Raw genomic sequence first — 24152 nt, 5'->3', positions numbered from 1 at the left:
AATGCATCTGTGTAACAAAGATAAAGAGTCTTATACTAAAACCATGATGGATTGGCACCATGACCTACTGATTTAGAGGAACAGAAAACTATTTTCTGATGTCCCAGTCTAAAGCCTGAAAGGTGCATGAACCAGACTCCTGGAGGGAGGGGGGGAGAGTGCGGTGCAGTGGTTAAAGCTACATCCTCTGCACCCTGATCCCTGTGACCCTGGGCAGGTCCGATGAATTCTCTAAACGCCAATATGAGATGGGGGCGATCGGAGAAACGCCCCTATCTGCCTGCCCGGATCGTGCGATAGCGAGCCCAGCGCATGTGCAGACCATCTGTAGATGGTCTGCACATGCACTGGACCTCTGGGCCGGCAGAGGTTTTTTTCCTTCTTTTATTTTCTAGGGCAGAGGGAAGGGGCATGTGAAACTGTTGGTGAAAGCCAGGCCCGGCCAGCGGCTTAATATTCTTTTACGGGATGCCTTTACTTCCTCTCCGGGCCAACAGCACACAGACCAAGTGCCCCTTAGCTTTATTGGTGGGGTCTGCTCCCATCACCGAGTCACACAAGACACCCAAGTTGGTAAAGCCATCTGCGGCGTAGCCAAAACTAGCAGCCTGGAAACCAAAAGTTGCACCCAGCAACTTCAGGCCGGTACTGAAAACACTCCCCATGTCAGCAGCAGCATAGATTATTTTTAATTTTTTTAATTGAGCCTGTGGTTTTAACTCGCTTAAAGCCCGTGGGTTAAAACCACGGGCTCACAGTGCGGGGCAGAGCAGGGCAGCATTCGGGGCGAGCAGGCAGGAGACAAGAGATCTGGGCAGAGGAGGAGAAATTGTAGAGCAGGGTTTGTAAAGACGTTTTCGATGGTCCCTAGCAGTCGCTTCTTCAATTGATCGGCCAGCCCAGTCGGATGTGACATTTTTGTGTTGTGAATCGCGTCCCTGCCTACTTTGCATGCGTTTCACCTCATTTGCATGCACGGATTCAAAGCGGATCGCAGGAGAGGTAAGTGAATAGTGCAGGAGGGCAATCTGGTCGCAAAGGGGTCGCAAACCGATTGCTACACGATCAGTTTGCTTTGTGATTCTAGCCCTTAATCTCCAACCGAGACAGGCAGGAAAAAATTCTTGAGTACCTGAATAAATTTATATAAACCAGTTCTGAGCTCCCTTGGGAGAATGGTATAGAAAATTGAATGAATGAATGAATAAATAAATAAATAAATGCTATGCTTGGAACTTTTTCATCCCTGTGCTGGAAACAGTGGCTTAGTCGGAAGGAAAGCATGATTAGAAGCAAGCAAGAATGAAACATCAACTAATGTGTGTGAGCCTCTGTATGTCTGCAGTTCCCCATGTGTTGTGGAAGCAGTATATCCATGTTTTTCCTAATGTCTGACATTTAGTGAGCATATTAGGATCTGGGATTTCTGCCCGCTAAATCCCTCTGAGATATTCCGAAGAGTGGCCATTAAGATCTCTTAGACTGAAAGCAGTTAGAAAACTGGATTTTCTTTTAATTTAGTCAAATAAGGAAAAAATCCCAAAATTTTTAGGCTATTATCATAACTTTTTTAAAAATTTTGATTAAATGCAAATCAAGATTTCTAAGCGTTTTACAAATTATTTTAGAAAGAGGGAGATGAAATTGACAGATGTCCACTTAACAACACATGACTGATAGAAACAATTAGGAAAGTTGGGAGAACTATAAATTAAAAGTAAAGAATACAAAAAAGGGGAGACCACAATAGGAGCGAGAGGCAGTTAGAAGTATCGAGTAGTGCTGGCCGATTCAGGGAAAAAAATGTCGATTCAGCCTATTGAATCAAAATTTCGATTCGATTTTCCTGCCCAATTGGGTGGTTTTTTTTAAACATCCTGGTGGATTTATTTTATAGCCTCTTCACCCACTTTGCCTTCTCCTACCCACACTGGCGCTGTGGTATAAACAAAAAAAAGACTTTGCCTCTTTTTGCTAAATCCTAGCTCACGGTCGCGATCTAACACCAGCTCTGGCAGGATACACATTTCAAATCTGACATATTGTAATCACAAAACAGAAAATAAAATTATTTTTTCTACCTTTTGTTGTCTGGTCATTATTCAAATCATGTTGGTCCCAGGCTCTGATAATTAAAAAAAAGAAGTTAAAAATTAGAAGCATCATAAAATAAGATAAGAAGACTGACATCTTAAGAAGTGAAAAAAAATGCTATAAAGGAACAAAGCATACCAGTCAATAACTAGCAAATAGTTTGTATGGCAGAAATGATAGGCAGTTTTGAGGAGGCCTTAAAATAAGGAAAGGTGTGCAAATTATCCAGATAAATTTCCTAAGTAAAAATGTAAGACAAACGGATATTAAAAAACAAACAAACTTGCACATGTGTAAGCTAAATAAAACTAACGACCTCTTTTACAAAGCCGCATTAGCGGCTGCCACGCGGCAACAACCCCGAAGCCCTTTAAATCTCTATGAGCTTCGGGGCCACTAGCGCGGCATTGTAAAAGAGGCCGTAAGTGGGGATCCTGAATTAGCCCAAAAATTCTCTCTTAAGAATGTCATAAAAACATATCTAAAGACCTGCCATATACATTTGTTAAATAAACTGTCTCATGTAAAATATCATACATCTGCACAATAGACCAAAGGAGGTTTGTGGAAAAAAACTGCCTGATCCTCTATTGTAGTAAAATGTAGAGTCGCTGATGTAAGACTGCATAAAGAGCCAAACTAAAACAGAACCGCTAGAGAACTAAAATTAGAACCTCTGCCCGGAGGCTAGGATAAAACAAACGGGGCATGAAAAGAGTAAAATGTAACATACTTAATCAACCAAAGGGGAGTCTAAGAAAAACCGCCCGATCCTCTGTCATTGTAAATTATAGAAACGCTGTGGCGTGACATCGTGAAATATGCTAAAACTTAACCACAAGGCAACTAAAAATAAAAACTCTGCCCAAAAGCTAGGAAAAAAAGGTGTGGGGAAGCTGAATCAAAGTCTCCATGGACACGAAAACAGCAGGGAAAAGAGGAATGTTGACAATGTGTTAAGAGGCAGCGGTCTCAAACTTTGCAAAGTGAAGTAAAGGTGGTAAATACCACATAGAAGTCAAAGGAACAAAAAAACTACCAGGAGGAACAGTCCATAAAAAGCTAAACTCAGCAGGTCAAAGCTAAAAGCCAGCAAAAACAAATTGAAGTAAAACCAGCAGACTTACTGAAATGAAGATAAGTCAAAGTGCTATACGCAGATATGCAGTAGAACTAGTTATATGCAAGTGAAAAGCCTGGAAGGCCAGAGGGGAAGCCGGAGGACGCTGCAAAGAACACCTAAGCACTGCAGCACTTCCTGACTGACCCTCCCTCCTTGCACTCTAAAGCAAGTGCGGCAGTGGCAGTGGACGGCTAGCAAGAGGCAGTGATGCCGCTCTTGCTTTAGGAGACCTGAAGGCATGGGGAGGAGGGTTGGTCACCGAATCGATGAGGCTGATTTTTTTTTGTAAAAATGAATCTATTCAAATCGATTCACCCAAAGTGAATCGGTGAATCGATTCAAATCAGAAATCGGGCAGCACTAGTATCGAGCAGCTCTGACTGTTTAAAATCGATTTAGGAGTGATATGCATCTTGGAAAAAGTAAGTCAAACTAATGAACACTTCTTTTTCAAATTAGGAAATGGTCTTGGTCCATAGAGGTGCCAGCTTCATAATGGTCTGAAATAATAGGAGCAGCATTTTTTGTTCAACAATAAACTGGAAAAATTCCTGCTATTCAGACTTTTAGCAATCCTTAACACTGTCATCCAGAAATCCCTGTCTTTCTCCTTACAAGCATACTAGAAGAGGGCAATTTAAATGTGGTTAACTTTACATATAACACTTTTTTTGTGATTTGATAGGTGTGTGGGGGGAGGGGAGATGGGAAATCTTTTTAATTGTGCTTCCTGCCACAGGTAGGGGTGGATGGGGGGAAAGAGTTTGCCCTGCTGTTGGGTCTGTTCAGGTGGCAGATGTTTTCACAGTGACCAGATGGTGAAGTTGGAACACCTTTAATTTTTGCAAAAGTTTGATTTTGCAAAATACTAGTCTCCTTTCAAGAAAGATGACCTTCATATTGGGAGGACAGCAGGATAACACTCAGCAACTTTTTTTATTTTGTGAAAATCTATATATTGTTAAAGTATAAGTGATGTGTCAGTGGATATAAAGACCAGTGGCGCAATAAGGGGGTATAGACCCCCCTGGGCGATGTCTCAGTGAGGGGGCACCGGCACCTCTCCACCATGCCAGGCTCACGCCCTCCCACCCCGTACCTCTGTAGATCTTTGCCAGTGTAAGCAACTTCTCCTGCCTGTTGCACACACTGGCCTGGTTCCCTTCTGAATCACTTCTGGGTTGCAGGGCCAGGAAGTAACAAACCCAATGCTGGCGTGAGTAGTATGCTGGTGAAGTCACTTACGCTGGCGAAGATTTACAGAGGTATGTTGGGGGAAGGGAGAGCGTGAGGGGGGGGGGCAGAAGGAGTGGTGGTGAGCATAGAGAGTGTGCCACTGCCCCAGGCATGTCCTACCCTTGTTACGCCACTGATACAGACATACATATTTTATCCATTATGAAATGTGACTAAAATGCACCTGTATAGGTGGAAGAAAGATGTATTTTATAAAACACGAGCCTAACTTGCAACTCTGCCTATGTGCTACCCAAATTACTCCCTGACTGTGCATATACACATGGGTCAGGTAAAAGGGAAAGGGATTGGGACTTGTAAAATGCCTTTTTTTTGTAGTTTACAAAGCGGATTGCATACAGGACTTTCAAGCGTTTTCCCTATTTATCCCGGTGGGCTCACAATCTGTCTAATGTAACTGGGACTTGCCCATGGTCACATGGAGCAGCACGAGGTCTGAACCCACAGCCTCAGGGTGCTGAGACTGTAGCTCTAACTATTATACCACACTACATGCATTCTTGACACCATGCATATATGTTATAGCATAAGTTTTTATAAAAGGCTTTTCCTGTGGGTAAAACAAGATTATAAAATGACCTTGTATTATATGTTCTCCATGTTAACATCTTCTGTTTTCTACCTGTTTCTTTTCTGTTATCACACCTGTTCACTTCCCTCCATTTCTCTTCAGCTTCTGTCTCACTTATTCTGTTCTCTCTCTCTCCCCAGTTCTGCTGTGTTTTCTATCTCCCCTTCTGTCTCCTCATTTCCCCTCAGTCTTCCACTTTCTACCCTCTTTTTTCTCTCCAGCTCTTCACCAGGGGCCCCTCTCACCCCTTTCATCCTGCAACCCTGCAACAGTAGGAGAAGCCGCAATTGCAGGATGAGGAGCTTCTGAATTAGAGAGTTGCACGGGGACAGAAATCCTCTCCGTCCCCACCCGTCCCTGTTAGGATCCTCTCCGTCCCCACCCGTCCCTGTTAGGATCCTCTCCGTCCCCACCCGATCCCGCAAGGAATAACCTCCATCCCCGCCCGTCCCTATAAAAAGCAGCAATTACTTCTGACAGGATCATCAATTCCACAGTTTTTTTTGCTGTTTTCCTTGTGGAATCTCTTTGGTGGAACCCTTTTTTTGTTTTCTGTTCAGGTAATTAACTTATAAACCCCCTCTTTTACTAAGGCTGACGTGTCTATTATATTGTATGGACGAACCCTGCTTCCAAAGCCTTCCATCCCCGTGGGAGTCCCGTGGGCCAGAGGGGGGTCCCTGTGGGAGTCCTATGGGATAGGGGGGGATTCCCGCGGGACCCGCGGGATTCCCACGATCCCCGTTCCCATGCAGACCTCTATTCTGAATCCTCCATGGGCTGGCTCTCTTGTAATCTCTTGAAATGTGTCCAATAGCAGCAGCAACTGCAGAGATGGAGTGGGCACTTGTTTGCTCTGTGTTTTTTGACAATTGCATAAACCCTTTCTTCTGACCCATGATAGCTACCCGAGGCCTGTGTTGCTGCAGCTGTGGCTTGGTGGAAGTGCACCTATCCTTCCTACTGGTACAAAACCTAAATAACAGCATGACTATTACCACACTGCTGTGCACAAAGTGTTTCAGCATTGCAGGGTTGAGTTGGGTAGGCTAAAGTGCTCTAATAGGGTAGGGTTCATCAGAATTTTGTGGGCGTTATTTCTAAAATATATAGATTTTTTCTCTTGGTCATTAAATGAGTATACAGCAGAGACAATGATGGCAGGATATATTGGTAGGGGTAGCTTTGTCATTGACACAGCATGTATTGATTTGGTAGTTTGCTAAGTGGGAGCACTCCTTAGTAAAAATAGGGTTAATATGTTCAAGGTTGTCCAGCAGAAGAATGGCTAGGATAGATTTTCTACCATATTTAAGATACTTACTAGAAATTCAAACGTTTGGATTTGTGATGCATATTTGGGAGGCTAGGAGTCAAACTGAAAGATTGTAAACAGAGAAAATTTGTTCAATAAATCCGAGGTTGTGGGTTCAAATTCCATGCTGCTCCTTGTGACCCTGAGCAAGTCACTTAATCCCCCACTGCCCCAGGTAAATTGGACAGATTGTGAGCCCACCAGGACAGATAGAGAAAATATACCACTTAGGCTATAAGTGGTATATAAATAAATAAATAAATGAAATGAAATAACAGCCCACAGACAAAAATGTTGCGTCTTGTAACCCGCACACTCCAGGCAGAGGGCCTGGGAATACTGGCCACAATTAAACTCTTGCGAGTTGCTGCATGTCTCACAAGGATGACTTGTTTTCACGTTTCAGAAAAAAGGGACAGCTTTCAAACAATAATTCAGGTTTGTATTTAATTGTTCAAAACAAAGAAAAAGATTAATTTGCTTGTCAGGATTACAAAATTCTCATATTATCAAGCACAAAGTTCCAAAAAAAATAGTCTTTGGTTGAGAACTCAAAAAGAGTTCAACTTAAACAAACTCTCATTTAAAGTATAGTCTCCATAGAGTTCAAAAGCAAAGAAGAAAAAAAAACTTTTCCTCCCAAAACTTAAAATAACCAGACAATATAGAAGTACTGGCTTCTTCAGCCACTTGAGGCTGGAAGGACAGTGTGCACCGTGTGGTCTTATTCTTGCCCGAACTTAGGCCCGCTATCCCACCACGTAACACGGGGCTTACCCCACTGTCTCCGCACAGCAAGGAGACTTCATTTCAAAAAAAGAAAAAAAACACACCATTTTACTTCCAAGAAAGAAAACTACAAACTTCCAAAAGCAAAAGTCCTTGCTTAACTTAGCATAGTCCAATCCACTCTTTAACTTGAGTAAGATTAGTTCAGATAGCAAAAACCCAAAGAAAAGTCCAAAACAAACTCCAGCAAAATTCAAATAGTACTTGCTTTTGTGGTGCAAACTTCCATGGGAGTATAATCAGGAGTCATTTCAACACAGGCTTCAGGGCTTGTTTCTAATTCCATAGCCAACGGTTCCTCACTCAGGCTGGTAGGCAATTCTCCTTCAGCCTCAGTAATCTCCATGTCCTCTGGAGCTGGTCTGCCATCAGGAGCTCTCAACCCTGAGCCTTGTGACCTTCCCTCTTGCTGTTCCTCTCCCTTCTGTCTCTCCAGGAGCCTGGCCTTCAGAGAAAATAGCTTGCAACCCCGCCCCCAACCCTCAGGTGAAAAGGATTTCCTGAGATTCATCTTGTGATTCAGAGGGGGATGGGAATTCAGCACTGCTGCTTTCTTACTCCCTCTACTGGCCCTAGCAGGAAATTCAGACAGAGTGGCAGAATATGGGGAAAAAGGCAGATTCTGGACTGTGGCAGGACTTAACCTAGAATCTGAGCTAGGGACACTCCTAGCAGGCATAGTCCGCTTATCACAGTCTTAAACACCTATATCCAGCTTTTAAATGTATATATGTGCACATTATTTCACTTAGATATGCATGCAGGCAGGTGACTGGAGTCTGTAAAGCAGGAGTTCCCAAACTTTTCAAAAGAAGGGCAAGATGAAAGTAGGGGTGGGGGGCCCCTTGGAGCTTGCTGAGTGTCGTCATGCTTTAATACCATCATCATTGCCACTGTGGCAATGCATGAAAAAGAAAAGTTATTTCTCTGTGGGTTAGATCCAGCTAGAAAAACGTTTGTAGGCTGCCCAAATGTTTACTGAAGTAGCAGGGAAGTGGGGGGTAAGCTCCCTATTCTGATCTTCTATTTCACAAGTTAGTGTGGGAGATCAACATACGCACAATAAGGTTAGTGACCAGGCAGCCAGCAGCAAATGTCTGGCTTTGCCAGTTTTCAATAGTTAGGCTGGCTGCATGCAGACTCTTAAAACTGGCAACAGAACAGGTGTGGGGTTTTTTTTGTAGTCTCAAGTTCCCCTGCTCCAAGTAGGCCAGCAGTTCTTCTTCTCTTCCCTCCCCCCCCAAACCCCAAATCATTGAGTGATCAGCAAAGATGGTCATGCCAGGATATCCTGTCCATTTGACTTGTCTCCCTTCCATGCAGTCTTGGCATCTCTCCTTCTCTCTTTCCTCCTAATTGCCACTTGGCTCTGGCATCCCTCCATCTCTTCCTTGCGGGTCTTCTCTCTGCTGTGTCCTACTTATAGGACGTTGCATCAGAAAGAGGTGGAAAATGGCAGAGGGAATGCTTCACCCCTGACATACCTTTGCTGGTGTGATCCATGGCACCAACAAGTCACCTGTCCCAGCGGCAGCAGGAGACACCTTAATAAAACATTACTTTCTGCTCCCACAAGGCCAGTCTCAGCTGTGGGACTGGTCCCGCAGCAGCAGGAGATGACATTTTATTAAGGAGTCTGCTGCTGGAAGAAGCTGCTCAGCGGCAGTGCAGGCGACGACCCACCAAAGCCGGTCTGTATATGTAGCAGTTTTTTCTTTTAAAATGACAACCCTACTTGGTTGTAGAGGGGATGGGCAGGGAGGAGATCCAAAAGCAGATATGGCAAGGGGCTTGGAATGGGAGAAGGGAAGGTATGGATTTTACTTTGTCAAAAAGTTGGCAACTCTAGCAGCCAGTGAAGATTTTCCTGTGCCATTTGGTGGCTAGGCCCTTTAAGCACAACATTCAGAGAACTGTTCTTTAAAATGCTTAGGAACCTTCTTCGGCCTAAAAATATTAATTTTACTTTTTGACCGTCAGTACATGAAAACTGCTTTCTGTCTCAAACTTTTTTATTCACAGTGTACTTTAAATGACATGAAGCGGCAAACTCAATAGTGGTGCATTTTAAGCAAACTTTTACTAGACCTTCATTTTGTGCTTTCTTCAGAATTTTTTTTTTTTTTTTTTTTTTGCAAAACTCTTCTGACAGTGACTGAAACACCTTTTTGTGACTAATTGGGGAGAGTGTAGCACAGTGGTTAAAGCTACAGCCTCAGCACCCTGGGGTTGTGGGTTCAAACCCACGCTGCTCCTTGTGACCCTGGGCAAGCCACTTAATCCCCCCATTGCCCCAGGTACATTAGATAGATTGTGAGCCTGCCAGGACAGACAGGGAAAAATGCTTGAGTACCTGAATAAATTCATGTAAACCGTTCTGAACTCCCCTGGGAGAACGGTATAGAAAAATTGAATAAATAAAATAAAATAAATAAAATAATTGTCTGGCTTCAGAGGCTAGTTTAGAGGTTACCTTGTATATTTTACAGTGTAACTTCTGTGCTTAAGTCAGAGTACTTCTAAGCAGTAATGCAGTTCACTAATTTTTAAGACATAAAATACACTATCAAAAGCAAATATTAAAAATATAATCAAAATGTCCCTTAATGTTATTTATGGTGTGCTCAGTGTTCCAATATAAGAGCAATGAAATAATGAGACTAATATGAGGAGGAACCATCACCACACAGCCATTGTTCCTGCAACAATTAATGATAATGGTAACTTGCAGCAATTTTTCAGTTAAGTTTTTCATTTATCTTTAATACTTTATCTTTTCCATTGAACAGTTCAGGCTCCATCGGCTGCTGCTGCTGCAGCAAGGTTCCCTTGGTGCTTCTTTGTATCATTCAATCAGTATGTCAGAGTATCCAAATTCATAATTACCCAAATGAGATGAAAAGAAAAAACTGTGTCTGTGTGGTGTAGCCGTTCCATTCAGCATTGTGGATGAATTGGTCTGCCAGGTTCTTTCATCACAAAATAAGGTGTCCTGGTGCCTCTGAATAAGCAAGTTCCCTTTTATGAGTTCTGCAGCTATCGCTACCACCATACAAATTAACAACTGGTGTATTTTTCTCTACAGTACTGTTATGGAGCCTGTACAGTCCAGTGCTTACACTGCTGCCACGACAAAGAGCATGCCATGGTCTCCAGAGAACAACAGCCGACCATCTTCGCAGGGTATGGCTTTGAAATCTACAGGGTCACCCAGTAGTATGAAACCTGCAGGCTGGCAGGCTGGTAACCCAGCAGGTAAGCCGAGGAGGTCTGCATGCGTACAAAGGTCTTTGTGCATACATGTCCAAATGGTGATGTCTTGTTTCGTTTAACACGGCTGCATCATGCCCTGGATTTGCTGGGAAAAATCGCAACCAGGGATATGCAAATGGGATTCGAATAACAGAAACTTAATATAGTTCTTAAAAAAAAAAAAAATTCAAGATATAAACTCACTGGTTCCCAGCCAGTCAGGCCTTTAGGCTATCTTCAATAATTATTTGTGAGTTAGATTTGCATGCTCTGCCTCTATTATATGCATATTTAAGTCATGAATATTTATTGTAGAAAGCCTGAACAACTGGCTGGCTGGGGTTCCTCCAGGTCAGGTTAGGAAACCACTGCATCAAGACTGAAGTTCATAAGTACCGGATTCTTTTTAAGATCATAGTCTTAACATTTCAAATTCTTCATATTGGTCTTCTATTCTCCACTCCATGCCTTACGTTCCACCCAACTGCAACTTCTCGTAGTGCCTTCATTTCTTCAGTTTTCACCCTCCCTCTGTAGTGACATTTCTAAATACCTCTGCATTGAGCCCTCATTTCAAAAATTGAAGGCACTCCTCAAAGCTCACCTTTTTACCAAAGATTTTGTTTCCATTTTAATATAACTGTAACTCTTTCCCGCTTTGCCACCTTTCAAGTGAATGCATCTTGCTTACAGTTGGGTCCAGTGTCTTTTGTTCACTTCCCCTCCCCACCTTTTGTCTGTTCCCAATTAGATAATTTTCATTTGCTATTATTCTTTTCCTGGAGTTTTTATTAAATCCCCATGCAATTCTAATTTCTTATTATTTCTCACCATTAATCTTACCCATTTCTATATATTGATGTGTTAACTGCTTTGGTATTTTATTTGCAGTTTATGAAATAAAGTTTAGCTGTGAACTGAGAATTAGAAATATGTAGGGTGTAGTCCAGGTTAGAGAATGACACGGGGACAAATTTGTCCCCATTCCTGCGAGATCTATCTCTATCCCTGTCCCCACGAATTCTGTTCCTGTCCCATCCCTGCAAGCGCTGTCCTCATCTGCACAAGCCTCGAACACTAAAGTGGACAGAGCTTGCAGGAATGGGGCAGGGACCCAGACCTGTCCTCTTTTTAGAGGTGAGCCTGCTGCCGCTGGCCTGCCCCGGAAGCTGCCTTTCTGCACGTCCCGCCTACGTGGGAACAGAGAAGTGGCTTCTGGGGTAGGCCAGCGGCAGCTGGCTCACCTCGTTTCTGCTGCCAGCTGCCCAATTGAATTACAACAGCTGGGGAAGAGGAAGGTGGGTGAGTTGGGAGCTGGAAAGAGAGGTCATGAAGAGAAGCAGCATCTGAGGTCAGAGGACGGAGGGCTGAAGAATCAACATCGTCGATGAGGGGAGGGGTCTGAAGAAACAGCATGGAAAGAGAGAAGGCTTGAGAAGCATTATGGAAAGGAGAGAATGCTGGAGAAAAGAGCATGGAGTTAGGGTAGTGCTGAGTGGGAGGGGAGATGCAGAAACAGCAGGAGAGAGGAGGTGGGGAAGGATGTGGGTCGGAAGGAGAGAGAGAGAGAAAGAAGCACCCAATAGAGAGGGGATTGGAAGGAGAGAGAGTGAGAGAAGCACCCATGGAGAAAGGAGGGTTGGAGGAAGGGAGAAAGAGAAGCACTAAAAGGGTACAGAGGATGTGAAGGGGACCAAGGAAATGGGTGGAGTGTGGACGGGTCATGTGTCCTCTTTTCATCTTCAAAAATATGGTAACCCTAAGCAGTCCCTACATGCGTTTGACCAGCTCCTTTTGCCATGCTAGAGTAATAAGTGTGCTGGGAAGGGGGCAAAAAATGAATCTCTTGCACTGAGAGAGCAAACTGCCCATAAATTATACACAGAAATGGGCAAAATTCTGTGCAGTCTGCAAAGGTGAGGAATTCTATGGAAATTGTGCAGTAGTAATTCCCCCAAGAATAATTCTCATCTGTCCTTCCAACTTACCCATTCAGCATTAACCCTCATCTCCTTACCTCCCTTCATCTAATCAAAAAAATAAAGAATCTATTTGTGGAGGATAACCAGTACATGTACCGGCAAACCATGAAGGTAGCAGCAGGGCCTTAGTGTGCTGCAAGTAAATGGACCAGAGCCATGGGGCTGCTGGGAAGGATGGAGACAGAGCACGAAGGGGTATCTGAAACACTTTATTTACCAGTTTCTCTCTAAAGCAGGCTGCAACACAGGAAGGTCAGCAGGAGGCAGCTGGATACAAACTCCTTTCTCCTCTGAATGGTCTTACTATCTTCACTGATTGGCTGATTGGCTCCATTCCCAAACTCCGGTCAGAAAGCCAATCATAGCCATGATGAGGCAGTTTGGTTTTCGCATGGGCCATATCATTGAATCATTATTAGTTACGACTGTAGATGAAATAAGAAAAGGTATGGATAAGAACAACCCAACAGTGGAGATGTTCAAAGATACAGGTGTGCTTGTTTATTTCTAAACTCTGCCTAATTTATACGATGGCTCGATACACATGTGTTCCGGCCTGAAAGGCTTACCTCAGGAGCCTTAGTATTAACGTATTGTACTTTGCAGAGTAAAGTGTGTCGTAGATAAGAGCATCAAAGAAAACACTGTCTCATCCAGATTCTATTGCCCCACCTTTTCTTCTTTCTTAAGAACCAAGAAATCTTAAATAAGAATGTCATAAAATTGACACACTTCTGGCCTACCCATATTTTAAAAATCAATTTTCTCTAACCAGGTTTGCACTCCTTCCACTCTGCTGGTTGTAAAGATGTCCTACCTCCTCCACTTTTCTCACTTTGAAATAAGTGCATCAGGTCTTCATCTGCTCTAACGTCGGAATAACATGATCTGTGGCATTCTAGAGGTCTTGAGAGACAATTCTGTAAATGGGCACATAGAGTTAAGTGCCATTGGCACAAATTGGCAGTGATCCATGTATATGCAATAGGAACTTGCCCATCTGTAAGAGGAGGCATACATATCATGGGTGTGTTGCAAATCAACATGCACAACTTATAGATTACTGTCAATTGCATGAATAAATTGGTGCACTCATTTAACAGCACCACTCTTATTTAAAGGAGGCAAAAATATAGGGCTCCTTTTACTAAGGTGCACTAGGGCTTTAACGCACGGAATAGCACACGCTAGACCTTAATGCCAACATTGAGCAGGTGTTAGTTCTAGAAGCGTAATGAATGTGAATTATACTATCTATAGTACAACACATACAGCCTCATCACAAATTAGTGTAACCCAGATCCTCAGCAGCACCACTTTAGGCTCAAAAAATTCTCATTGCCTAAAGATTCATGTGTCATATCGTCACTGGATCATCACATGTGTTAAGAGGTGATAGGCTACGGAGTAATCTACGGAAATACTTTTTTTTACAGTCTCCCAGAAGAGGTGGTGGAGACAGAGACCGTATCCGAGTTTAAAAAGGGCCTGGGATAGGCATTGGGATCTCTCGGAGAGAGAAAAGAGATAATGGTTACTGTGGATGGGCAGACTAGATGGGCCATTTGGCCTTTATCTGCCATCATGTTTCTATTTATTAGGCATAAGCTTCCCTAGTCAATAGTTTTGTTACAATTTGAATATCTGGATGTCCAAAGGGTGGTCCTGGTCCATGGAGGAAATTTAGGAGAATATGGGCTCCTGTTTCGGAGGGCCTGTCCCATAGAGCTAGAAGCTTGCTTTTGAACTTTTGACACTGGAGTGCTGGGGTGGGGGCTTGGGGGTGGGTGGGTCATTTGGTGAGGGGTTTGGATCCTTTAGGTCTTCGTGAAGGAATAACATGGAAGACCTTACTGGTTCTGCTATTTTCTAATTGTTTGCTGTTGTTGTGTTATATGTATTTCTAGAAAATTTAATAAAAATTATATATAAAAAAAAAAGAGTACTTAGCTTTTATGCCTAATAAATAGAAGATCCAGTGACAATATGACACGTGAATCTTTAGGCAATGAGAATTTTTTGAGCCTAAAGTGGTGCCGCTGCATATCTAACTTTAGGCATGCCCAAGTGGATTTGGTTTTCTATAATATATCGGAATATATAAGAATGTAAGAATAGCCCCACTAGGTCAGACCAACGGTCCATCAAGCCTAGTAGCCCGTTCTCATACTGGCCAGTATTTTAATTCTAGCACTGTGCTAGAATTAAAATACTGGCCAGTAGGAAAAAAATAGGTTAAAGCGGATGAGACTTGATGTATACCGCCTTTTCTGTGTGATTACAATCAAAGTAGTTTACATATTTCAGACAGGTACATATTTTATATCTGGGGCAATAAAGTGTTAAATGAATTGCCCAGAGTCACAAGGAACTGCAGTGGGAATCGAACTCACAACCTCAGGTGCTGAGGTAGCTTCTGTAACCATAGGTAAATTACATCTCTTTATCTTATTATTCTACAATAAATCCCAAGCCCCAAGAAATCTCTCTAAGAATTTAAGAATTATATCCAGAGGGGAGAGGATATGTCAAACATATAGCAAATGAGTGTAATACAAAATGTAGTACAGAAAAATCTGATTTTTAGCATGCTGTACTGAGAAGCCACCAGGTGGCAGTAGCAGACTTCCATTACAGTGGAAACTGAGGGCCAGATCTGGCTGTCACTCAGTTTTGAACTAGTGTGTCTTTTACCCAACAAATAACATTTTCATTGAAAATATAGTGCAAACAAAAGAGCGTGCAAAACCTTGAAGGCATTTGACCCAAAGATGCTAAACTCTTTTAAGTAACAAACCATGAGTGTGGTTTAACCTTGGTCCTTAGTGTTATCCTTTTGCAGAGGCATTTACAGTCAAACCTCGGTTTGTGAGTGTTTTGCAAGATGAGCAAAACACTAGAGCAAACTTTAACTCGCAAACCGAGCGTTGACTCGGTTTGCGAGCCCTCCACCCCAGGAACCGACTTTGTAGCTCCGCCGAGGCCACCAGCGCTGCTCCCTCCCTTTGCAACCACGACTGCCTCCTCCCCCCCCTGACAGGCCCTGTCCTTTCCCGTGCGCCGGTGCTGAAAGTTCCTGCCGCCAGTTCTCTGCTGGACTGCTGCGGGGCCTTGAGCATCTGCGCATGCTCAAGGCCTTCTGGCTCTCACCCTCTCCGAGATTCTCATGAGATTCGCGATCACAGGGTGCTGAGGCAATAACTTTAACCATTGCGCCACAATCTCCCCACCATAGAAATCTGCTTTTTTAATCAGCCCTTTCATTAACATCTTGAGGTCTTTTTATATCTCTATTCTGAGATAGGAGCATCTTTCTTTTTCCTTTTCATTCCTTGGAAACGGACCACTTTTTTTAAAACAGAAACATAGCAAATGGCCCATCTAGTCTGCCCATCTGCAGTAACCTTTATCTCTTTCTCTCTCTGAGAGATCCCACATGCCTATCCCAGGCCCTTTTAAATTCAGAGACAGTCTCTGTCTCCATCACCTCTTCTGGGAGACTGTTCCATGCATCTACCACCCTTTCTGTAAAAAGGTATTTCCTTAGATTACTCCAGAGCCTATCACCTCTTAACTTCATCCTATGCTCTGCAGTCTGAACGATTAATAACTTGAAAAATATCAAGAACACTTATCTCAGCTGAAGGTTCCGACGTGGCCCATTTCATTCCTGCATTAGGGAACCCATATGCATGTTTTAAATGGTTAAAAGGTGGCGTCTGTCTCACAAAAACTTTAAACTGCTTCCCTTAAGAGCCATAGAAAACACATGTTGTTTCTGAGCAGCAATGCCAAAGAAAGGGTTAAAAAACATTAATAGTCTGGTCTGTTTACATACTGGTGAGTGAAGATTTACCCATATCCGTGGAAGATGGTATCTACTAGACAGCTAGTATATTAAGAAACCAAACCACCACCTTGGAAGCTGATTATATTTACATGTCTGCAACTTCAGGAAGATGGTGTATTCTGCTGTTTTTGTCTGAATGATCATTTTACACTTTGTTCCAATAGAATCTATTCAAGGCAGGCATCTGGAAAAGTAGATGACTTCCCTTGTCTCCTGAGCTTATGAATATAATGAAATACATTCATGAGGGAAATGTAGATGGTTTTATTGCATTTTTAAAAAATTTTTATTAAGAGGACAAGATCAGTTCTGGTCAAAAATGACCCCAAGTTTGTGGTTTTGGCAAGACTAGTTTCACGACAGGAAGACACAGAAGTACCTTTGTTTAGAGACCAGGGAATTAATTGCTGGCAACTGCTCTATCCATACCTCAGAAATCCTGTATTCAGGCTTTGTTTTTCCTAAGTGATCCAGTCTAATCTACTTTGAGAGATTGTGTGTGCACTTAATGGTATTACTCATTTTTCTGTTAGTAACAATTATACTGACACAGCAAAACAATTCCAATGTTGTTAAGCCATTGGGGGGATTACTCGGAATATGTAGTTTTACAAAATAGTGGAGAAAAAGCCTCAAAGCATACACGGGAATTACAAAGGGATGAGATTCATGGTGGGGAAGAAGATTAAGAAGAGGATAAGCACTGTAAAAACGCTAAAGCAAGCATGGTCCCTTTTTAAGGACACAGTCATCGAGGCGCAAAATATATATACCGCATATCAACAAGGGTTCCAAGAGGAAAAAGAACAAAGAACCGGCACCTGGACTACTGCGTCCAGCACTGGTCACTGTACATGAAGAAGGACACGGTACTACTCGAAAGGGTCCAGAGAAGAGCGACTAAAATGGTTAAGGGGCTGAAGGCATTGCCATACAGTGAGAGATTAGAGAAACTGGGCCTCTTCTCCCTTGAAGAGGGGACATGATCGAAACATAATGAAGGGAATAGACTTAGTAGATAAAGACAGGTTGATCACCCTCTCCAAGGTAGAGAGAACGAAAGAGCACTCTCTAAAGTTAAAAGGGGATAGATTCTGTAGAAACGTAAGGAAGTTCTTCACCCAGAGAGTGGTGGAAAACTGGAACTCTCTTCCTGAGGCTGTTATGGGGGAAAACACCCTGCAGGGATTCAAGACAAAGTTAGACAAGTTCCTGCTGAACCGGAATGTACGCAGGTCTCAGTTAGGGCACTGGTCTTTGATCTAGGGGCTGCCGCGTGAGCGGACTGCTGGGCACGATGGACCACTGGTCTGACCCAGCAGCGGAAATTCTTACATTCTTATGTTCTTACGAGGAAAAAATAGCCAAGGAGGCAAAAAACTTCAAGCCGTTCTTTCAATATTTTAAAGGGAAACGATCCGCGAAGGAAGCGGTGGGGCCGTTGGATGACCATGGAATAAAAGGAGTGCTAAAGGAGGACAAAGCCATTGCTGACAAACTGAACACATTTTTTGCGTCTGTATTTGCCGAAGAGGATATACACAACATACTGGAAGCCTGCAGGCTATACGCAGGAAACGCAGATAGGAAACTGACAGGGTTGACAGTCAGTCTAGAAGAGGTATACAGGCAGATTGATAGGCTTAAAAATGATAAATCCTTGGACCGGATGGCATCCATCCAAGGATAATCAAGGAACTGAAAGGTGTACTAGCTGAACTGCTTCAACTAATAGCCAATCTATAGATCAAATCAGGAAGGATTCTGAAAGACTGGAAAGTGGTGAATGTTACACCGATCTTCAAGAAAGGTTCGAGGGGAGATCCGGGAAACTACAGACCAGTGAATCTGACCTCAGTACCGGGAAAGATGGTAGAGGCGCTTATAAAGGACCGCATCATTGATCATCTTGACAGACTCAATCTGATAAGGACCAGCCAGCATGGCTTCAGCAAAGGAAGATCTTGCTTGACAAACTTGCTGTACTTCTTCGAGGGAGTAAACAGGCAGATAGACAAGGGAGACCCGGTTGACATTGTATATCTGGATTTTCAGAAGGCGTTTGACAAGGTCCCGCATGAACGACTACTTTTAAAAATTGCAAGCCATGAAATCTAGGATGAAATACTCACATGGATTAAAAACTGGTTGGAGGATAGGAAACAGAGAGTGGGGGGTAAATGGACAATACTCGGACTGGAGAAGCATCAAGAGTGGAGTGCCGCAGGGTTCGGTGCTTGGACCTGTGCTCTTCAACATATTTATAAACGACCTAGAAATTGGTACGACGAGCGAGGTGATTAAATTTGCAGACGATACGAAGTTATTCAGAGTAGTGAAGACGCAGGAGGATTGCGAAGACCTGCAACGGGACATAAAAAACGCTCGAGAAATGGGCCATGACATGGCAAATGAGGTTTAATGTGGATTAAGTGTAAGATGATGCATGTCGGTAACAAAAATCTTATACACGAATACAGGATGTCCGGTGCGGTACTTGGAGAGACGCCCCAGGAAAGAGACTTGGGAGTACTGGTCGACAAGTCAATGAAGCCATCTGCGCAATGCGCGGCAGCAGCAAAAAGGGCGAACAGAATGCTAGGAATGATTAAGAAGGGGATCATAAACAAATCGGAGAAGGTTATCATTCCTCTGTATCGGGCCATGGTACGCCCTCACCTGGAATACTGCGTCCAGCACTGGTTGCCATACATGAAGAAGGACACAGTACTACTCAAAAGGGTCCAGAGAAGAGCGACTAAAATGGTTAAGGGGCTGGAGGAGTTGCCATACAGTGAGAGATTAGAGAAACTGGGCTAGAGAATGACATGGCGGTTGTTACCCGCAGCTAGCCGCGGGTAACCCGCCAAAACGGTGACCAAAAAATAAGGTCAGCGTGAGATCAGGAACAAGGCGATTCACCACCCCGTGGAGCGGTGAATGGTTCGCACACGCGGTGAACGAGCGTTTGATCCGGCAGCCCCCTCTCTCCTGCCGGTCGGCCAGCCAGCCATGCATCTCCCTCCCTCCCTCCATCCTTTTCCCTTACCTTCTCTTGTTGAAACTGGCGATTTCTATAAGGCTATGCACTGTATTACAGCCGGAGCCTTGAAATTGTGTCGCGTTGCCTGCTGGAAAAGTCTCCTCTGACACAACTTCCTGTTTCTGGTTGCATCGGAGGAGACTTTTCTAGCAGGCAACCCAACACGACTTCAAGGCTCCGGCTGTAATACAGCGCATAGCCTTATAAAAATCGCCAGTTTCAACAAGAGAAGTTAAGGGAAAGGGAGGGAGGGAAATGCACGGCTGGCCAGCAGGAGGGAGCTGCTGGACCGCATGAAGGGTGCTGGGGTGGGGGGATGGAGAGGAGAAGACGCTGAAGATGGGGACGGGGCGGTGAAAGGGACGGCAGAGACGGGGGCGGTGAAGGGGACGGCGGGGACGGCACGGTGAAGAGGATGGTGGTACGAGGACAGAATTTTTCCCTGTGTCATTTTCTAAACTGGGCCTCTTCTCCCTTGAAAAGAGGAGACTGAGAGGAGACATGATTGAAACATTCAAGATAATGAAGGGAATAGACTTAGTAGATAAACACAGGTTGTTCACCCTCTCCAAGGTGGAGAGAATGAGAGGGCACTCTCTAAAGTTAAAAGGGGATAGATTCTGTACAAATGTAAGGAAGTTCTTCTTCACCCAGAGAGTGGTAGAAATCTTCCGGAGGCTGTTATAGGAGAAAACACCCTCCAGGGATTCAAGACAGTTAGACAAGTTCCTGCTGAACCAGAACATACGCAGGTAAGGCTAGACTCTGGGCACTGGTCTTTGACCTATGGGCTGCCGCGGGAGCAGACTGCTGGGCACACTGGACCACTGGTCTGACCCAACAGCGGCAATTCTTATATTCTTATGCTCATATGAGGCTTGTGCAGATGAAGATAGAGCACGCAGGAATGGGGCAGGGACAGGAAAAGAACTTGCCAGGACAGGAAAATGAGTTCCTGCAGGGAAGGGGAAAAAAATGTGTCTATTCTAGAGTTAACCCAAGCATCAATACATCATGCACAAAGTTTCAATGCAATCATTTTTTGGTGCAGTCATTTGTAATCCTCTGGCTTGATCAGCAAAGTCTTAACAGTTCTCCCAACAAGAAATTTTGTTTTGCCAGCTGTCCTGGCTGTGTCATGGAACATTTTCAGTTCATTTGTGCACTTGCTCATTTTATATCATGGTCTTTAATGATTTTGCAACTCATAAAAACATAAGAACATAAGCATCGCCTCTACTGAGTCAGACCACAGGTCCATCGTGCCCAGGTCAATGACCTGTAAGTTATCTATTACTCTAAAGCATTTTGTATTGCATAGTACCCCTCTATTTGTACCCCTCAATACCCTTTTCCTTCAGGAACTTGCCCAGTTACATTTTGAAACCCACAATCGCACTTTGTTCTACCACTTCCTCTGGAAGCGCATTCCAAGTGTCCACCACCCTCTGAGTGAAGAAGAACTTCCTGGCATTTGTTCTGAATCTGTCTCCCTTCAACTTTTCCGAGTGCCCTCTAGTTTTCGTTTCCCCGGCCAGTCTGAAGAATCTGTCCCTCTCTACTTTCTCTATACTCTTCATGATCTTGTAAGTTTCTATCACAGTGATGGCTAACCTTTTTGAGCCCGAGTGCCCAAACTGCCGCACAAAACCAAAGAATTTCCTCAAAGTGCCAGCACGTCAATTAAACCTTAATAACAAGATTTTAGTATCTAAAAACTCTTTATAAAGTTGCCTGAATTATGTAACATCATTTTTAAAGGTTGGAATCTTTGCATTGTCAGAGAATCAATTTGATTCACAATCCTTTGGTTTTCATTTCAATTTATTGGCAATTTATAATGTTTTAATGATTTCATTCATGGGCCAAATACACACATACTTTTCTCTGTCGCCGCACTCTTTGACCAAAAGATTTGTAAGCCTGCAACCACGTCAAGGTAGACTCTTTCAGCAGCTCCCCTCCCTCCCCCTTACCTTTGTGGCCAAGTCAAAATGATCTACCAACAATAAAATTTTAAAAACACAAAGCACGCTGTACGCAGAGAAAATGTTAATTATCATTTATATTCCGCGGGTTTTCAAAGAGGTCAAGGCAGATGACTTTATGCAATGTCACCTCAGTAACAACTATACAAAAATAGACAAATATTCCCCCTCCCTTTTTACTAAACCGCGATAGCGGTTTTTAGCGCAGGGACCTGCGCTGAATGCCCCACGCTGCTCTTGAAGCTCATAGGCTCCCTGCGCTAAAAAACGCTATTGCGGTTTAGTAAAAGGGGGCCATAGTGCAAAATATAGACAGCATATATAAATTCTCAAAACGGACACATTTTGATCACTAAATTGAAAATAAAATCATTTTCCTACCTTTAGTAATTTCATCAGTCTCTGGTTGCACTTTATTCTTCTGACTGTGCATCCAATATTTCTTCCCTTTTTTCAGCCTCCTGTATGCTTTCTCTCCTCCAGACCTCATTCCCTCCCCAAACTTTTTCTTTGTTTCACCCTGCCCCCTTCTTTCTTTTTCTCTCTCTCCATACCCCCTTTCATTCTGTATGTCTGTCTTTCTCTCTCTCTCCGTGCCCCATTTTTCTTTGTTTCACCCAGCCCTCTTTCTTTTTTTTTTTTGGCTACCTGTCCCCCCCCTTTCTTTCTTTCTCCTTGCCCTCCCCTATGCCACCACCATTGGGAAAATGCTGCCACCGCCACTGGGGAATAGGCTGCCACTGCCGCTATCGGGAACAGGCCGGCGCCGAGTTCGCCCTGCTTCTCTTCCCCACGGGGCCGACCAACTCTCGCCAGTCGACGTCAACTCTAACATCGGAGAGGACGTTCTGGGCCAGCCAGGCAGCGATTGGCTGGCCCAGAACGTCCTCTCCGACATCAGAATTGACGCGGTTGGCTAGAGTTGGTCAGCCCCACAGGGAAAAGCAGGGAGAACTTGGCACCGGCCTGTTCCCAATGGCGGCGGTGGCACTCAAGTGGCTAAAGAGACGCAGTTTGCCAGCCTAGGGAGAACACTGGAGGGTGGCCAGCTGTGCACCCCCTTGGGGTGTAAAACGGGGGCAGACCGCCCCCACCCCCACCTTGGTATGCCACTGTCTGTACCTCACTCCCTCCCTATGACCAAAAATTCTCCTTTCTTCTATTCCCCGTGTACACAACCATCTCTTTCCCTCCCTTCCTCTCTCCCAATTCCTTGCCTTCTGTGTCCAAAAACACATTCCCTCCCCCACCTCAGCATCTCTTTCCCTCCCTTCCTCTCTCCCAAGTCCATGCCTTCTGTGTCCAAAAACACATTCCCTCCCCCACCTCAGCATCTATTTCCCTCCCTTCCTCTCTCCCAAGTCCATGCCTTGTGTCCAAAAACCCATTCCCTCCCCCACCTCAGCATCTCTTTCCCTCCCTTCCTCTCTCCCAAGTTCATGCCTTGTGTCCAAAAACCCATTCCCTCCCCCACCTCAGCATCTATTTCCCTCCCTTCCTCTCTCCCAAGTCCATGCCTTCTGTGTGCAAAAACCCATTCCCTCCCCCACCTCAGCATCTCTTTCCCTCCTTTCCTCTCTCCCAAGTCCATGCCTTCTGTGTCCAAAAACCCATTCCCTCCCCCACCTCAGCATCTCTTTCCCTCCCTTCCTCTCTCCCAAGTCCATGCCTTCTGTGTGCAAAAACCCATTCCCTCCCCCACCTCAGCATCTCTTTCCCTCCTTTCCTCTCTCCCAAGTTCATGCTTTGTGTCCAAAAACCCATTCCCTCCCCCACCTCAGCATCTCTTTCACTCCTTTCCTCTCTCCCAAGTTTATGCTTTGTGTCCAAAAACCCATTCCATCCCCCACCTCAGCATCTCTTTCCCTCCTTTCCTCTCTCCCAAGTTTATGCTTTCTGTGTCCAAAAACCCATTCCATCCCCCACCTCAGCATCTCTTTCCCTCCCTTCCTCTCTCCCAAGTCCATGCCTTCTGTGTGCAAAAACCCATTCCCTCCCCCACCTCAGCATCTCTTTCCCTCCTTTCCTCTCTCCCAAGTTCATGCCTTCTGTGTTCAGAAACCCATTCCCTCCCCCACCTCAGCATCTCTTTCCCTCCCTTCCTTTCTCCCAAGTTCATGCCTTGTGTCCAAAACGCACTCCCTCCCCCTTTTGTGTTCCCCGTTTGTCTCCTTGCCCATCTTAGCAACTTTCTCAGCAAAATGTAGCTCGAGCCGCGTAGGCTTGTCTTCTATTTCCTGCCTGTCCCGCCGCGCACACATAGCCAATCGGAAATCTTCCCCGACATCAGCGCTGACGTCGGGGAAGATTTCCGATCGGCTGTGTGAGCGGCAGGGCAGTCGGAGTAGAAGACGAGCCTCGCGGCTCGAGTTATATTTAACCCCGTGGGTCCCCCATCGTCCCCGTTCAACTCTCTCTCCTGTGCACCCCCTGGTAGTACTGCCCTGATGGCGGCCCTGCGCGTGCCAGCTGCAAGGCCTTCGCGTGCCACAGTTGGCACGCGTGCCATAGGTTCGCCATCGCTGTTCTATCATATCCCCTCTTAAGTCTTCGCTTTTCTAGGGAGAAGAGCCCCAGCTTCTCTAATCTCTCAGCATACGAAAGGTTCTCCATGCCCTTTATCATTTTTGTTGCTCTTCTCTGGACCCTCTCAAGTAAGAACATAAGAAACACCCTCACCGGATCAGACCGAGGTCCATCTAGTCCGGCGATCCGCACACACGGCGGCCCATTTAGGTACTCCTTTTTGGAGACCCGGATTTACCATATCCCTCGATATGATATGCAAGAAGGTGTGCATCCAACTTGCGCTTAAATCCCAGAACAGTAGTCTCCTCCACAACCTCCTCCGGGAGTGCATTCCAAGCACCCACCACGCGCTGTGTGAA

The 24152-nt window shown here is 44.5% G+C and overlaps 1 protein-coding gene across 11 annotated transcripts in view; it reads left to right on the top strand.

Annotated features, from left to right (window-relative positions):
• The window catches only part of PDLIM5 (PDZ and LIM domain 5), a 468176-nt gene that overhangs the window by 352826 nt on the left and 91198 nt on the right, over positions 1-24152 (top strand). For all 11 annotated transcript variants that reach the window (XM_033957971.1, XM_033957962.1, XM_033958049.1 and 8 more), the window contains one exon: positions 10235-10404. In XM_033957971.1, coding sequence (XP_033813862.1) covers positions 10235-10404 — 170 coding nt within the window. The remainder of the gene's footprint in view (positions 1-10234; positions 10405-24152) is intronic.

Source organism: Geotrypetes seraphini, chromosome 1, assembly GCF_902459505.1.
Source record: "Geotrypetes seraphini chromosome 1, aGeoSer1.1, whole genome shotgun sequence".
Taxonomy (NCBI): Eukaryota; Metazoa; Chordata; class Amphibia; order Gymnophiona; family Dermophiidae; genus Geotrypetes; species Geotrypetes seraphini.
Note: the sequence above shows the minus strand (reverse complement) of the source record. Positions and strands in the feature narration are given on the sequence as shown.